Below are 17,607 nucleotides of genomic sequence, written 5' to 3'. Positions count from 1 at the left end.
CTTTTTTGGCTGGTAAAATGGGAGTCATGTCACCAGTTCACTTTCATAGGTTTATGAATTGTCTGGCTGCTTTGGCCCAGCATATCTAGGCTAAGTGCTGCACAGCAAATAGCACCTGAGGTGAAACACGCAACAGCCAGGAAGCAAAAATTGACCAGCTGCATTTTAACTGAGCTTCAGCAACCTGAAAGTGTGTGTGGGGCTCAATGGCAGCTACTGTGCAGTTGTGCAGTGGGCAATGCTCGTAGGACACAGTAGGAACTGTGTAACCTGCAGGAGTTGACTGGTTGACTTGGGTCAACAGCACTGTGGCTGCAGATGCCACCAGGCACAGCTGAGCCCTTCACAGAGAAGTAGGAGGTAAAGCCTTTATTTAAAGAGGTAGCTAGAGATGGAGAGGTTGTGGATTCTCCATACCTGGAGGTGTTCAAGGCCAGGTTGGAGGGGGGCTCCAGGCAGCCTGGTCTAGTATTAGATATGGAGGTTGGTGGCCCTGCCTGTGGCAGGGAGGTTGGAACTTGATGATCCTTTCTATGATCTAACTTCATTACAAGGCATCACCTAAATTACACCAATAAACAGGAGCAGGACATCCACAGAAAGAACTCCCTTACCCCTGCCACAGAATTTCTTCCTGTGTAAGCATACAGGAGAGTTAAGCATGTGAAGCATTTGGGACATTTTTATTATTGGGGACAAGAAGACTCGTGCAGAGAGGGAGATGGATGTGGAGCCTTTCATGAATTAAGAATATTTTTGAAATGACTGACTTGCCCACCGCTCCTGGACCAACACTTCACTGGAAAAAACACAATTCTTTCAAAAAAGGCTGATTTGTTTCAGGACTGAGGGTTACAGAAAGCCTGGCAATGTCTCAGAAGCAAATGTCCTAAGACTTACACAACAGGTAAGCAAATGGAAAAAGCTGTGCCTGTGAGTTTGGTGTTACTCTGTTGACTATTCAGGAAGCTTCAACCAAAGCATTTCTTCTCCTTGGCATGGTACGTCTGATAATCTATATCTAAAATTTGTGTACTGCACCAGTCAAGAAGGAAATATCAGGCTACAAGGAGAGGGGGAACATGTTCATAGCTCACATGTTCACAGCTCACTCATCCAGAGGTAAAAATAAAATAAAAAAAAAAAAAATTATGCAACTGGAAATGTAGATGATGCTTTTCTGCTTTGTATTTCAGAGATTGTAACACTTTGCTGCCAATCTCCCATACTGGTAGAGATTATACTGATGCACAATGGCTATGCAGCTGACGTATTGAAGTCCTCCCATTTTTTAGTGCAAAATGATGAGCTAATGCTATAGAATTCGCTAAGATACTTCGTGTAATTTGGAGATGACATTTCCATGTAATGGCAGATGACAGCTCCTTCATTTCTGAAAAACAACACCTAAAATTACTTCAAATTAGCATACAAAAGATATATGTGAGCTTGCAGATTACGAAAGAAGTAATAGAGACAGGATAAGGCTTAAATACCGAAAGCTTTTCATCTTAGAGAACAACCCAGATGTCTGATAACTTTAATGACTGCTGCATTCTCACAGAGAATAAGAAGCCAAAGCTATAATCTTGCAGTTTAATTTCGATAGCTGAAAGTGGTTTGGGGTGCAATTTCTGCAGTACTGGTAGTGTGAGCCAGGTATGCAATAATAATTTATTTCACCATTCCACCATCCCTCCACAAATCCCCCACAAACAACACCTACAGCAAATTATCTTTCTGCAGGTTAATATCCTAAAATTAAGTGAACACTGACTGCAGTGGTTTTTTTAATCATCCAAATAAAGAAAATCTCGAAGGCCTTGTGTAAATGCCAACGTTATATGTTTTATTTTCAATCAAGTAATTCTTTTAAACCTCACAATATCCATGACTGACAGGAAAAAAAAAAAAAAAAGACATTAGGCATGAAATGAGAATATAAAATACATGATATGTAGAAAGGCAATCAGTGCTTTAGTCCCTCAAGACAGTAAACAGGTGAAATGGTCTTCAAAATGTCAACTCGCTGTCTTTTTCTTAAAACATAGAATGCAAGTGATTTTTTTCCTTTATTTCACCTTGTAAACAACATACAAGTCAAAATGGACAATGAGGTAATCTATACTACAGAAGATAATTTAAAAACACTAGATAAGACACAGTATTAAAGACATATAGAAATCAGTGTTCACTTTGGTCTCTAGTATGGTTATTGTTATTATTACCACAAGCAACGCATACTAGTTTAAGCCAGTCTGGTGATGGTTGTCAGCCAGTTGTTGCTTAACTTAGTAATCCAAGAGGTAGTCAAAACCATTATCCTTTGTAAAGCTGGTTGCTCTTCCATTTGGTTCAAATAGAATGGTAGCAAATACCTTGGTACTTTTCAACATTCTTACAAAAACACTACCAAAGCTGTTAATTTACAGCTCTGTTTTAGCATTGGAAAGAAGGGTGTGTTCATAAAGCAACCTCTTGCTATCAGTCGGCGGTTGTAACGGGGTCACACACAACCAACGTATCCTAAAGAAGAGGCTGTTGATAAACTAAGCAAAATCAGATTGATGCATTTAATGAGGCTCTGATTGTTACTAAAACAATACTCAAATCTCATTAAGACTTCTAGAAAATTAAAATCAGTGCACCTGCACATGTACGCATCTTCCCAATTACTTTTATATCTAGCACAGGGGAATACATATATATTTTTATGATAAACATTTCTTACAGATAAATTAATTAAATTAAATTTAAGACTCAATGAGATTTCCCATGTTCTTTTATAATTCTTCTTACAAAGAATGTTACAAGATCTATAAACACTTTTTATGGGGCTCTATTCACAAAACTATGCATGACTAAGCAGGAACTCCAGGATAACACTGGTGTAGAATAGAGCTGGGCTGAAAAAGATGGCCTACAAAGGGAAAAAGTAGGAGTCAGATGTGTTCTTTGGCACTCCCTGAGAGCTAGCTAAAAGCAAAATACTGCAGATGGTACTACAGTGCCAGACTTACCAGCAGCTACAGCAAAAAGTTATTTGGCTCTTCCTCCAAATGTTCTTCACAGCTTAATTTCTTTAGTTTGTAAATAGATTCCATTAACTCTCCCCAGGGGAGAATATAAAGTATCTCACGATGTCCCTTATGGTTAGATCAAAATTGAGTGTTTTGGAGTGAAGGAGATGGAGAGATTTCGTTTTGGGTTTAACCTTATCTCCAGTATTGTCTGAAGAAATATACATCTCTCCGAGCTGGTACCTGAGCTCTTTCTACTGAAATGAGTTTTATTGTGAGGCATTCTGGCAAGGACGGGCTGGTGAATAGGGGAAACCAAGGCTGAGCCAATGCTGTAGAACATTAATTACATCCTTAGATTTGAAGGAAGAATCCCAAATTCAAGTCTGTGCCTCTTCCCGTCAAGTGTTATTTGCTTATTTGGAGCAGCCTATTGAAGGAGCGTAATTACATTTTTTTTATTTTTTATTTTTTTCCTACAGCAGCCCAGTGCTAAGTAAGTAGTTACCTGCCATAGCTTGCTCTGCTATGTTTAACTCAGGCATGTATACTTTTGTCTGCTTGGGAGATATTTTTTGTGAACAGTGCCCATCATCCTTTAGACAGAAAAATAAAAACTTCTAAAGAAATGTCTGGAAACTTCTCATCATTTCAGATGGTTGCTTCATCTTAAACAAGTATTTGCCGTGAAGTATGCAGTGGTGAAACATCAGTTACATATTCAGTACAGATAAAAAGTATGTACCATAGATCAACAGCCACCTTTAAGGCCAGAGCAGCACAAAGGTGTGTTTATGCAGTAAATATGAGGTAGCCTTTTGCTGTAAACAGAATAATAATTTTATTGTCGCCTATGTAAACAAAGTGGGCTTGATGTCTTTGTGGTTTTTTTTCCCCCTCCCTCCCACCCCCTCCCCTGCTAGAAAAGCTAAGCACCATAACTCCAACTCGAAGCCAGTGGGAGCTGTGGTTGTGCAGCTTCTCTGAAAGCTCAGACCCTGTGAATGTAGACACATATGCTCACATAAGCAACCGGTACAGAATGCCACTTTTTCACTTCACAGGAACTTATAATACAAAACGCTGAAATCTGATTATCAGAAATGTAGGTCTATGTCAACTCAGAGGTAGTTACTAACATCAGTACATAATACTTATAGAGAGATAAAAAGGGCTAAGTCTATCTGGTTTGTTCTGAGTAAGTCGGTAGACTATTCTGTAAAGTAAAAACAACATTACATGGTATATTCCCTGAGCAAAGTTCTTTGTCCTGAGTATGTTATGTAATAGTGATAACATTCTAATATATAAAAATAAAACCTTAAGCTATCAACAATAAGATAGGGTTTGGTATGTGCTCTTTGCAGTTCAGTCTGACTTCGGTGCACACAGTGATTTCAAACAGCACCAATAAAAATCTGCCCATTGAAAATATTTCCTCATCTCAGCTCTGAACTTCTTACATATAAACAGGGAATGACCAGTTCTCAAATCCACAATTGCCTATTTCTATAAGGAACTTTGGTTTAAACATTCAAAGTGACCTAAGTTTTGCATCTTTGCTGTTTAACCTGGGTTTTTACACCGGCTAGAAGGTTAAGCAATGCCACTTTGATTTGTCTACATAATTTAAATAGGTTTACTATCCTCACGTAAGGCAAGGAAGTTCTCTATAGATATATCACATTCAATATCGTCAAAGGTAAGCTTTGCATTTAGCACACTGAGAACTTCAGTACAAACCATTGAGATTCTCGCAAACACTGGCTAGGAATTCACACAAAATAATTGTCTGGAAATTGTGCCCTTTGCTGAGGCTTTTTCTTACTGCCTGTTTACTGAAGCAGCAGCAGCAGCAGCACAAGTCTCAACCGGCAGGACAGTTGGGAAGGGAGCGGCCACACAGTGAGCCATCGGCTGCAGGAGTTCCAACATCTGGGACTTGGGCTCACTGCAGCCTCCCATGCGGGCTGTTTCTTCTGTTTGATTATCTTAGCTTAAACCTACCTGACTCTTTCAAGCTTTAACAGCCTGCGCTTATTGCCAATGCTAAGGATTACATACATTTCTCTAATTAACTTACATCTGCAATGGGATTTGTCAAAGTATGTTATCGTACGTATGACTTGGTAATGTAGAAGTTACAAATGGAAAGTGACTTGAAGTTTTGACAGGCTCCAACTCTATTAACCCCCAGCAAGGGCTGCAGCCCAGGGAGTCTCACTCTGAGACCACCGATCTTCCTCCTCTGTAATGCAGAAGTGTGTGGTCCCAGCACACACCAGACCATGGCTGGTCAGCAGCAGTCTCCCGTTCACAAGAAGCAGGTGATGTCCATGGCTTCTGGCAAGTTTGCAGGTGCCTTTTCACTCAGGCTTGTACACAGCAGGCACCTGTCCTTCTTTAATGTACACGTGCTGCATCATCAGAAAGAGAGGCTGGCTAAGCAACTGTGAGTACCCAATTACCTTTTATCTTAAGGAACTATTTATCTCAGGATCTTATTAGTTTTGCATTTCTTTTTCTTTAGAAACAAAACAGACAACAACAACAAAAATCCCTACACAATTCTCCCAACAGTAAATAAGGGACAAGTCCCCTTCAAATTGCAGGGCACTACCTGGGACCAAGAGAAGTTGCTGCTGCTGCTGCTGCTGCTACTACTGCCACCAAGGTCCCCTAAACGTTCACAGAATACAAAAGGTTCAACAGAATGGTATCCCGATACCACTCAAAGAGGTTTGTTCTTTAACAACTTACACAGTCTCCCCTACACAACAATCATCTAAATTACAGTTACACTCATATTACTTTAACAAAACATTTTGAGAAACCAGCACAGAAACTACACATTCATTGTCTTTTCTGGAGCTTTAAACTCCTTACCACCAAAGGACGGTGGCAATGAGAGCTATGTTTAGTTGTGACACTGCCCTTCTGAGGCATGGGGGTGGAGGGGTGCGAATGGGGAAAGTGATGTTCTGTGGAGATGACAAAGAAAGTAACTCAAATTGATGGCTGGGGGATGTCTTAGTATCTTTAGTACCATATGGCAGCTTTAAAATATGAACATATCCTTTGGTTCACAAGAAAGTAACAGCCTTTATCTTAGTTCTGAGTGTGGTTTTTCAGATTTGGTTTGTTTCATTTTGCGAGGTTTCTTGGGTTTTCTTATTTGTTTTTTGAACATGTTTGAAAACAGATTCTGGGAACGAGTTCAGGAACATTTATGGGTACTGTGTCTATTGCTTCACAGTAACACTGTGGGAGCTGGAGAGTGTCCTGATGAAAAAAATATATACTCATAGATACGTATACATACACGCACGTGCACACTCACACACACATACAGAAGGTAAAATGCAATGCACCCTGCTCAAATGGATTTTGCTTGGAGTGATTTGTCTATTAAAGAAAAAAAAAATCACAGTTCCTCAACAGTAGTTAAAATTCCACATCAGCTACTGATAATGAAATTATTTCCCCTGTACTTGCATGAGGTAGACATCCCAAGAGGATAAAGAAAATGGAAAGGTACGGAAAATGCTTTAAGTTTTTTTCCTTTTCTGAACAGAAGGCCCCTTTCTGCTTGGTTCTTCGGGTGATGCAGATAACTTACTTGAAGAAGCTTCTTGTGGTGACCTGCCTGAACGCTCTGAGATCTCTGACCTTCCCTCCTGAGAATACGATGGAGATGAATAGCCATACGTTCCTCCCCCTTCTCTCAGGAAAGCAGAAGTGGAAGGCTGGGGTTCAGCTTCATGTCTTCCCTGAGAACTAGTGGGCTGTTGTGAAACAGTTTTATGGGGGCAGTTAGCCACCATGTGCATGATGCTCTGACAGTAATGGCACTTCTTTGGCTGTGGAGGTAGACTACATTCTTTAGCATGGTGATCGAGGCCACCACAGTTGTAGCATCTAGAAATGAAAAGAGACAGCTGGTTATAAAATGCAGCATGAAATTGTCAAGATTTTTTTATGCATCATAAACTCAGAGGGCAACCTGTCTGCTGGTGAAGCAGCAGGAGCATCTGCACTGACATCCCACTGCCGCAAGCAGTTTTGCTTTTTAAGTAACACACTTGGAATGCGCCCCTTTGTCATGCTGGTAAAAAACAACAACAAAAAAAAACAAACAACAAACCAAATACTTACTGGGAAATGGATTCTGTTACCATAGTCCTTATCAGTCAGTATCTTGCTATGAAAAACCTTGGTACTCCTTGAACAAAAAGACCAGCCTTAAGTAGCTCCTAACTTGCGGGACCTTTCTACTGGCTGACAGGGGCTGAATCTGTTGGCAAGCACAAGCAGGGGCCTAATTATACTTTGATGAAAGCCTTTAGATGCCTCAGTGCCCTCGGTGGTTAAGATGAGCCCCTGCACCATGAGAACAACACTGCAAGGATCCCGCTGTCAAAAAAGCCACTGGCACTGTACAACTACATTAGGAAACCCTGCTGCACACTGAGAATTTCATGAATACAACGCTAAAATCCTGAATGCAAAAATCAAATAAACAAGCAAAAACCCTGCGTCGGCCCTTCTTCCTGGCTCTCCCCAGAGGAGAGATGCTGGGGTTCAGACATAGCTCCGACCCCACTAGAGGGCACCAAATATTCATGCATCTCTGCAGCAAACAGCTCTGCTTACCCAAGTATTTATACATTCAACTCCTGTGAGCTACTACTTCATATGCCCAACAAGACAGACATTTCGGAGCAGGGTGAGGAGAGGGGGCAGCCGCCAGGACCCAGCTCTTCACTCAGGGTGATGTTTCAGTTCATGAGTTGCTGGGTCATGGCCATAAAGAGAAACAAACAGGGAAAAGACGTTTGGCCTTTCCTAAGGAGCTTCCTCAGATTATGCCATGTCTCCTAGAATGTGCTGCCTTTTCTCTGATACTCTGTGCCCAAAAACTCTTCAGCCTCATAAGAGATCACGTCTGAAACCCTGCCTCAGTTAAGGCACACCAAGAGGAGGGTTGCAGCCAAGCTTTTACGATGCTTATGTTTCAGAGGGTTGGTAATGGCTTTTATGGTTTAAATTCAAAACAAAATAAATAGAGCCCTAGCAAGAGTCATAAAACAGGGTTTGTTTGTTTTCTCTTGGAATTCCCAAACCGCACTGCAAGTGGTGGTGACCTGGGGTGTCATCCTCAAAAGAACAGCTGCCAGAGGCAGACACACGGCAGAGCACCTCTTCCAAGCTGCAGGGGCAACAGCAAGTCTTTAAAATGGCCCAAATGTAAACACTTCTATTAATCTTATTATCAAGAAATCTCCAACAGTTCTTTGCTCTTTACTCCCTCTTTATAACATGCACCAGGAATGTGAACCCTTGAGTTATATTAATCTGACACCTGATACAGGGAAATAATTACCTGATGAAATTATGCTGGTCATGTCCACCACTGGACTTCTTACTTTCACTATTTTTCTATGGTTCTCCTTCTTTTGTATTACAAATACTTGCACCGAATGCATATGGATTAAATCAACTATCATCTTAGCATTCTGCTGAAGAGAACTAACCCGATAATGATTTTTTTTTTTTCTTTCCCTTAATTGCAAGAATCAATTAAAAAGAAAATAGCACAAATACTCATGCTTGGTACAAGCATGAAGAATTCAAGAAGACTCTATGTACAAGCAACTGCAGGTATATATATAATCATGCAACGTGCTTTTGCTCAAGCCCACATCAAAATCTTCAGATTCCTGAGCAGTACCACGGCACTGTTCTGAGCTTTCATTCAGTAATCACTGTTAGTCTACATAAACCCAAGAAGTTTTGCCCATGCAAAGCTGTATATATAGCTGGTGTCTCACAGAATATATGTTGTCTACATAAAAATGTTACTGATAAAACCTGTGTAATTGATAAAAAGGCTACAAAATGGCTGTTGAAGTTCACAGAACCGCTCTAAAGAAACAGTCCCAAGAGCCTCTCTATTTATATTTCTTTTTCCTTGCTAGCAAGATGCTAACCCTATCTTTATTTCAAGAGACTAACAGAAAATTTTAGGTGAAATGGTTCTACTTCTTCACCATCAGCGTACAGAATTACGTGATTTTCAGAGAAATTTGAAGGCTATGCCAGCTTTAGTCTGCCTGTACATAGTATGGAATAACTCATGAGTAAATGAAGTGTAAAGCTTCCCTTCAGCCAAGGAGAGAATACGTAGATGCCCCACTGTCATTTCGTACACATCTTCCTAGCAAAAAAATACTAAACATATTGTAAAATATGAACATCCTAGTTTAAGACAGAAACATTAAGCCTTTTTCCTTGCAGTATAAAAAGTTTTAAGTTAATAAACAGTATTAACCAAGTGCTTTTTTTCCAAATCATTGTAGGTATTTTTAAATTAATGGCCTTGCTTAACAGCAGCATTCAGTCTTAACAGGCATTCAACTATATTTCCCTGACAGGTTTACTAAACATCCTCTGGTTAAAATGATAAGACAGTAAAACTTGCAATTGGAAAAACATAGGAACAGCAACAAGACCCCTACAAGAACAGCAACAACAAAACCTCTTAAATGTTTTACTTTCTCTCCCCCCAGTAAATACAGCTAGGACTTCACAAATGTGGTATTTATTATAATGAAGGTTATATTAAAGAATGGTATTTATTAATGTCCTGTGAGTTTGCTTCTAGCAGTGAACTAATTCCTAGTTTTTTTTAAATCTAAGTACAGCATAATACAACATTACTCATGAGCGTGCCTTCAGGAAAAAGTGCATTTTACCTTGATTATGAAACACAGAATTTTATAGCTGCAATGCATTTGTGTTGGCTTCCTTCTGTAACATCACATTTATTTAGGATCATCAAAAAAACTTTGAAAATAGGTTAAAGGGCTTCAGTAGCAGAGGAGGTGGTAGCCGTGGACAAATCAATTTAATCAGTCACTATGGTATGCGCTGTGTTATCCAATTCAGTGAACCATTTCACCTCACCAATTGACCAAGAACCTGCTGTCAGGGCCCCCGTTTCCACTCAAGAGGCCTCGGTCACCTTTTGCATATATTTTTATCAATACATCTTACTTGCAAAATATTCTCTGCTTTTATTCAAATCCCTTGTAAAATGTCACTGTAAAATAAAATCCTGTCTGCAGCCGCTGTAATTAAACTATGATTTGCCTTTTCAGGAATGCTTTTTGTGACTAACCAACCCAAGCATCTGGCTATAGTGTCGCATTAGAATACGTATGTGCCAGCCTGGCTGTGCCTGGACTTAAACAGGGGGGTGGTATTCACTCCCTTCTTTTAACTATGTATTCATTCCTTGTCAATCACTCCTACCAAGAGAAGAGATCACACCCCACACTCAGAAGCCTTCCCTCTCAAGGGATTTACACCCAAAGGAAATGGGCAGCCATCTCGGGAGCTCACAAATGACACCACGTGGCAGCATCCACGCACATTAAGGTATGGTATTAACCCTTTGTCCAAAACGCTTCAGCTCTTGGCTTGTCTCTGCCGTATAAACCTACGTTACAACATAATGAAAACTGATAATGTAGATACTTGCACACAGATTTATGTATCCACAGTGCTATCTCTACAAATACCTAGGACAACACGCAAGCTGGCTCCTGCTAAGAAAATCAGCACGCTCTCACTCAACTGTGTTTTCAAAAACTCTACCTAAGTGCAACTGCAGTAAATACTTCTTCAGAAACACCATGGAAATAATGTAAGTTAGACACAAAGTAAAGCTGCCTGTGCTCATTGCATCATGAGATGAATAAACCACAAGAAGCCCTTAGAAGTGCCTCTACAGTAGGAACAACCCTTAAAAAAATGCAACAGCAAGAAAGATTCCTAAAAAAGGAATCTCCTCTCACGATTTACTGCTAGCTTTAGGCTCAACATAATGCAACAATGTAAATAGAGATGGCAATTATCCTGAATGGGAATCCTTCCTTCACTACAGCAGGGGCAGGAAGGGGGGATCAGGACTCGTCAATGATACAAAAAGGATGAAGATTTTAATGAAGGAATATCTTGAGGAACTTATCTAGCACTGTATTTCAGTACTCTCCAAAAACCAGTAGCATTAATTTCTACTAATAAAGAAAGAACATATCACAAGATTAAACACACTTCTAAACTCTCCTTTGCTATGGATTTGTGTTTACACAGAACTACACACACAAGAAACAAATGAACAAGCAGAAAGCCTATGGATTCCAACATAATCTATTGCGTTAATTCCAAAAAGCCGATGACCACAAATTCACGACAAGTACTCCAAACCACAACCAAATGCAAAAACAAAATAAAATATAGTTTTCAGCTGTTCTGCCTTGTCCCAGTAGTCCCCTCATAGTCAGGAAGCAAGCACTCTCTAACCCTCTCACCTTTAGCATGACAACACAGCCATCAAACCAACATGTTTCTCACAACAACAGCTCAGCTGAGCTAAGCAGTAAGGAGGGTAAGCACAACCGCTTGCTTCTTCATTCTGCTTCACGTAATATGATTTGGATGATAATCCAATATATACGACAAGAGGAGGATCATTTGTGTGGCTCCACTCTGTTGGGGGAAAAGCATTAGGGTTGCCCTAGTGACTATTTTTGGGGGTAGTGGTTTTCATATCTGATGGAGCTCGCAAAGGGAAGTAAGGAGGAAGAGTGCAGAATGTCTGAAATAATTCACTGTGATATTCCCAACACCAGCTCCCCTTTCTATTTTTTGGAATGCTATCAGATAACAAAAGCAGCACCGTGGTAAACAATGCTTCATCCAGCAGTTCAAATGCTTTGAAAAACAGCTAGGTTTCATAATGGCGTATGCAACTATGATGTTTTCACAACGTGCTGAAAGCCAGCAAAGCAGTTAAAGCGGATCAAATAATTACAAGGGAATGCTTAAAGCCATACCTGGCTAGATATGCTGTCTTTTTTTTCATTGTTTTCGCAACTACCTGAAGAAAGGACATTCTTGCCAACAGCATCCACTGCAGATGGCTTCAGCCTCCTTCTTTAGCTGGGAAAGGAGCTTCAGCTCTGACTGATGTAACAGAAACAAACATCTCAGACAAAATGGAGGTGTTTTAATCTCCAAGGGCCCCACAGACCTAGGGACAGGCAGTGCAAAAGGACACTACTGGGTCACAAAAACCTCTGTGGGGCTGAGAGGGGTTCTCAAACAGCCTGGGAGCTACTAATCGTGACTTTAATTCAAGATAAATGCAGTCAGTGTGATGTACACAAAATGCCCTCGGCATCTGTGTGCTGCCTGCTCATGCCCAGAGGGTAATTTTTTCTCCTCACAAAACAAAAACAAGGGTTTTTCAGTTCTTATGCTATTTTGTTCTTTAAGTCGCAATTCTTAAGCTATTTTTGAATGCAGCGGAAATACAAGTAACTCTGAGAATGGTCTAATGAGGCATTAGTATTCAAAAACTGTATTTTTAATCTTTCAAGGCCACACAAAATTATCTTGTTAAATACAGTAGAGAAAGGAGCTTCTAGCTTCTTCATCAGAGCATTTACGGTGTACCCAGAAAGCAGAGTGATGCTAAGATAGAAAACCAACAATCTCATTTTTTAATCCATGAGAAAAGATCAACAATTATTTGAATCTCAAAACTGTAATTATTTTCTGTCAGACATACTGCAAAATTGTATGGTATCAATCCAGAACGTGGCACGCAGGGGCCACATCTAGATTTGTCCTAACCCTGTGCCCACAATGCTGCCCCAGAAAAGGCAGCGCAGGGGTGACATGCTGGGAAGTTAACTGCAGGCTGCTACTCTTCAGTAAAACTCAGTGTGAAAATGTACCATGCCTTTCTATGTATTTGAGATTAAAAGCCACAGCCTTTTAATACCAACGTGATTCTTTGAAAGAAATAAAGAAGAAATAAAATAAAAGTGTTTATCTATTCCTCTGGCTAATCCTACAGCACATTATTGAAGCCATTCAATTTCAATGAGGAAAACAAGATCCCTCCATTTTTTTTTTTAAGGTTGCTTTCTTTCATTTTGCAGCTAGCCCCAGCATGCTGACACAAACTCACCTTCTGCGAAGCTTCCAATAACATAGGGTGGAATATTGACAGTGCATACTATCATTACAAATAAATAAACAAAAATGCTCAATCGTAAACTCATCAGATCGAATAGTTTTCCGTGCTTAGCTCTAAATCAATCTATTTTCCCCCCTGCATCTAGAAGCCATATCAATAGGTTGTGGTCTTTTGTTGTGTGGGCTTCCCATCCCCCTCACCCCCCCAACAAAGACACTGACAAAAACGCAGTGGATTTGTCAGATAAACCAGGCCTTTTGGGGCACTGGTCAGCTTCACTGAGAGCAAAGAAATTTGTTTATAATCTGCTAATACAATTTTACTGAAAGATGGTTTTTAAGCGTTTATTTTCCTCAAAAAACCAAGAAGAACAATGAAATGGAAGGTGGCTCACAAAGCACAAAGAACTACACAGACACCAGCTCTTAAAAAACAACCTCCACAATATCGTTTCCTTTCTTTCTTGCTTTCCATGAAACCTTATCTGTGCTATCCACTCAGCCCTCTTCAGAGACATGAAGGAAAATTATTTTTTGCATAACTCACATTTTATCCTTATGAATCCTTATGAAATGCATCCTCAAGGAGGAATGCTTTGGATGTTCTTTTCATTCCTTACAATAAAAGGGTTTTCTTTACACTGACAGTTAGGAACTCCTGAAATAACAACTAACAAAATGAGGTCTTTTTTTTCTGCATAACACCAGAGATGGTTTTGCTCCAAAAGTATCAATACCGCGTGGAAAGGCTGTGTGTATTTCAACAGCTCCAACCCATCCAGATAGAGCAGATTTAAGATCAGTAATGGTTTAATGGTTTAAACACTCATATATCACGCATTTCCAACACGAGCTGCTATGCTGTTTTTTCAAATAAGCCTACTGTTAATCTTTTTGCATCACGAAACCACACACACAGATATTTTGAATATTTGTAAGCCTTCACTTCTGTGGGAATAAGAAAAAAAGGATTTTCCATCAAAGCAATTATCTACGCAGTACTTTTAAAAATAATAGTTATTTTCCGTAGTTCATGTTGGTGGAAAGGCTGCCATAAAGATTTACCACAGGTACCCTGCAGTGTGTGCCCAGACTTGAGACGTGTATTTGCCAGCATTACCCATTCGCAGCACTGGGCAGACCTGGACTGGTGTGAAGCTGCTTCTCAGTGCCTGCAGTACTGAACCGTGGCTCAGTAACACCGGTAATGGTGCACAGGCTCTGCTCTGCCTGGGTCAGAGATGTGCTGCTCCTGAGCTACGCAGCATGCCTGCCCTGATCTGCCTCAGATCCACACAGCACAGATCCAGCTGCAGCGCATCCACATCCACACATCAGCTAAGTGCACAGAACCGATAAAAGCCCATTACGTTACTGGGAACTGGTAGTAAAAAAATGCCATTTCCCCCTCGTTCCTTATTCTGTCATTAATATTAACAGCAAATACAAGTTTCATAACCAGTCTGAGGGTCACGTAACTTCAAATATCTCTTATAAATCAGTATCACACACAAAGTTTCAGGAGTATCAGACAACAAAAGTAGGCACTGACTGAAATCCCAATCTTGAAGTAGATTCTCAAAAAAGCTGTCCTATCATGGATCAAATGACTTGCATGAGCATAGGCTTCACAAGTGTTAAGGACTGCAAATGTGACCAGCACCTCACATCTTCATTCTTCAGAAATAAAGGACAGTTACCGCCACATTTGTTGTTATGAGGCCAAGTCAGTTATCCCTTTGGGGTTCATTCCAGAGCTGATGGAATTGATAGAATAACTCATGTCACATGAAATACATGCAGGGCTTCCCTTTCCAGCAAAAGGCCAACAAACATGGTGGATGGTTTTCCATGAAACTGTGCTGCAAGTTCCTGTGTTCAATACCTGCAGGGAGAATTAGATTATTCAGTAGCTCTATTGCCACATTTTAGTGCCAAGAGAAATCTGCATCACAGTGATCTACTGACTGAGGAAGAAAGTAGTCAGTTCCTAGTTTACTTTTCCAAACTTGAACCTAACACACCTAACATGGACAAGCTCCACATATTGACATTACTAAAGAGAAGTTGAACTCAGCATTTTGTGTAACATTTTAAAGAGATTTACACCATCTTAAGATTTTAACTTGAAGCTTTTCATATCAAAATGCAGAGGCAACAGCAAAGCGTGAAAAGAGGATTTCGGCAGCAAAAGGATTAAGACTCAAATGTTGAAGATTTTAATTCCTACCTGAGGCAGGTATTGAGAATTACAAGTAAATTAATTCAGTGTTTTTCTATTCCAACCTATTTTACAACAATCTTGGTTGCTAATTCTCTGTATAATTATTTGTTTTAAAAAACAATCACCAACAAAACACGCATTTATGCACACTAAAAACAACACTGTTAATTCAAAATTTGGTGTTTCATTTTTCTTGATTTAGTCTCGGGATGGCATGAGTTTGAGCTCAGTATTTCTTTCTCTGAAGTCTCTTAATTCTGTGTACTGTTACAAATAATCAACCATTAATGAAAGCATTTTGCAATACCTGGTAAACCATATCACTTTATCCCTCTTGGTCATGATTAGTGTTATGTGGTTCACTTCAGTAAAATGCTAACAATGAGATGAAGAAAACTTAAAAATAAATAAATGAATAAATAAATAAAAGACTGCATCATCCAGAAACAGACGATCTTAATGGTTTTAATTCTGCTGTCAGTCACACAAATGTAAACGCAGAGCAGTTTTGCTAACTTCAGGGAGCTTGTTCTTGGCTAAATTTAATAGTGTAACTGAGAAGAGAATTTCTCACTGTGTATGAGTACTTAAAAGTCACACTACAGCAGTGCAGGCTCTTCCCTCACGTACTGCATGAGCAGGAAGCACCTCAGGTTCACCTGTGAATCTGTCTGTGCTAGCTGATGTCACACCTGAAAGTATAACGCAACAAAATATTTAGAATAGCAAAGCCAAAGAACTATGGCCAAGGTAGAGGAGTGACACATTCGATTCTTCTGGCCATTCATACTCAGCCATCCAAGCTAAGAAAGAATGAGTTAACTGTTTCAAAAGAAGGACGTTTACAGGCCAAGCATCAGTTTTCCTGCCATGACCAATGAAATCTGATTCAAGAGATTTATATAAAATTGGAACCCTAGACTTAAAGAGAACGTTTGAAAATAAAGAACAATTCAGATATGAACACCTAGTTATGATCAGTGCAGATGGCAGATTACTACTCGGACACCACATGCACTAGCCAAAGAAAAACAGTAAGAAAGACGAGATGGATATGCTTGCCAAGCACAGCATAACCAGCTATCTGTAGTTCTGATCAGCAATTCATACCCGAGTCACAACTTCAATTACAGAAGCCCTGAATTTACAATGTAGAAAGCAGTCACAAAGCAGAAGAGTGATTAACACCACTACTGTGTCTGTGCCTTAACATTTCATCTGTACTTTAAACCAAACGGCTTTTTAGTTATCCAGCAGCATTCACTGTGCAGGGCAGGAAAATTGAAACGTTAAGACTGGAAGCACGCAGAGGCAGAAAGGCCAACATATTTTTAATGCAAGCCCAGAAGTTGCTCATGATCAATCTGACTTTTGGTGGGGGACCAAAGAAGGCATATAAATATTTTTCTGCATTCATTTACGCAAAGTATGCACAGGTCAGCAAGATACTGAATTTCTGGGGGGGGGGGACAGTTCACATTTCTTCCATTTAGGAGTGTAAATCCTGACTTCTAGCAAAATAGACGATTACTCAGTTATGCTGTCAGCCTGTCTGCCCTCCTTCAATCTGGGGTTCTGAGGGCAAGTTAGAAGACACAGAAAGTTGACAAGAACATACTGCAGCGGCTATGATTGGAATGTGTAATGTCAAAATTCATAGGAATCCATACTAACCCTTACTGGAAACAGTAGCTAATAGCTAGTTTCTTCCTGTGGTTAAGTACCTTCCACAGGAAAAACTGCAAGTATCCTTCCATAAGATACAAATATACTGCAGCTGAACAAAGAACTAGACCTATTTTTTGCCACTCTGGATAAATATTTGTTACTAGCTGGAGGAGAAGGCAAATCACAGTCCAGACTGGAGCAGGGCTGCAGCCCCACATCAGCCCCTCTAGATTTTGCCAGCCCTTCCTCAGTCACTCCTCAGCACAGGGGTGGCCACAAACCAGCTCCCTGCAACAACTAATTAAATCAGATGCCAATACTGGATATCTATTTTTGTATCATTAAAAAAATCCCAACAGCAGTCTTACGAGTTGCTGTATGCTTTACAACTGCACTCATTAGCCTGCATAGCCCAGATCCAGATCCTTCATCCCTGCCTGCCTTTCCTCAGTTTCAGTATCCTTGCATCTTGTGCTGGTGCTTCCTCCAAATGGTGGCCTCCTGCTGGATCTGGTAAGCAATATCTGCTCCCCTGAGACAGTGGAGAAGAGCAACCCTTGTTTCTTATCTCACAAGAAGGATCTACTACTAATCCTTCAAAAGGCTACCATCTGTAGAGAACAACAGCCTCCAGACAGAAAGGAC

General features: G+C 40.2%; 1 protein-coding gene across 1 annotated transcript in view; it reads right to left on the bottom strand.

Moving 5' to 3' along the window:
* Positions 1-5,562: 5,562 nt before the first annotated feature.
* LIN28B (lin-28 homolog B) overlaps positions 5,563-17,607 on the bottom strand; it is a 76,324-nt gene continuing 64,279 nt past the window's right edge. The window contains exon 4 of the mRNA XM_042891503.1: positions 5,563-6,938. Within this exon, the coding sequence (XP_042747437.1) occupies positions 6,569-6,938 (370 nt within the window). The 3' untranslated portion in view covers positions 5,563-6,568. The remainder of the gene's footprint in view (positions 6,939-17,607) is intronic.

This window comes from Lagopus leucura, unplaced genomic scaffold (assembly GCF_019238085.1).
Source record: "Lagopus leucura isolate 7727_CA_CO unplaced genomic scaffold, USGS_WTPT01 Super-Scaffold_73, whole genome shotgun sequence".
In the NCBI taxonomy this organism is placed as follows: domain Eukaryota; kingdom Metazoa; phylum Chordata; class Aves; order Galliformes; family Phasianidae; genus Lagopus; species Lagopus leucura.
The sequence above is the reverse complement of the archived record's forward strand: the minus strand, read 5'-3'. Positions and strand labels throughout refer to the sequence as shown.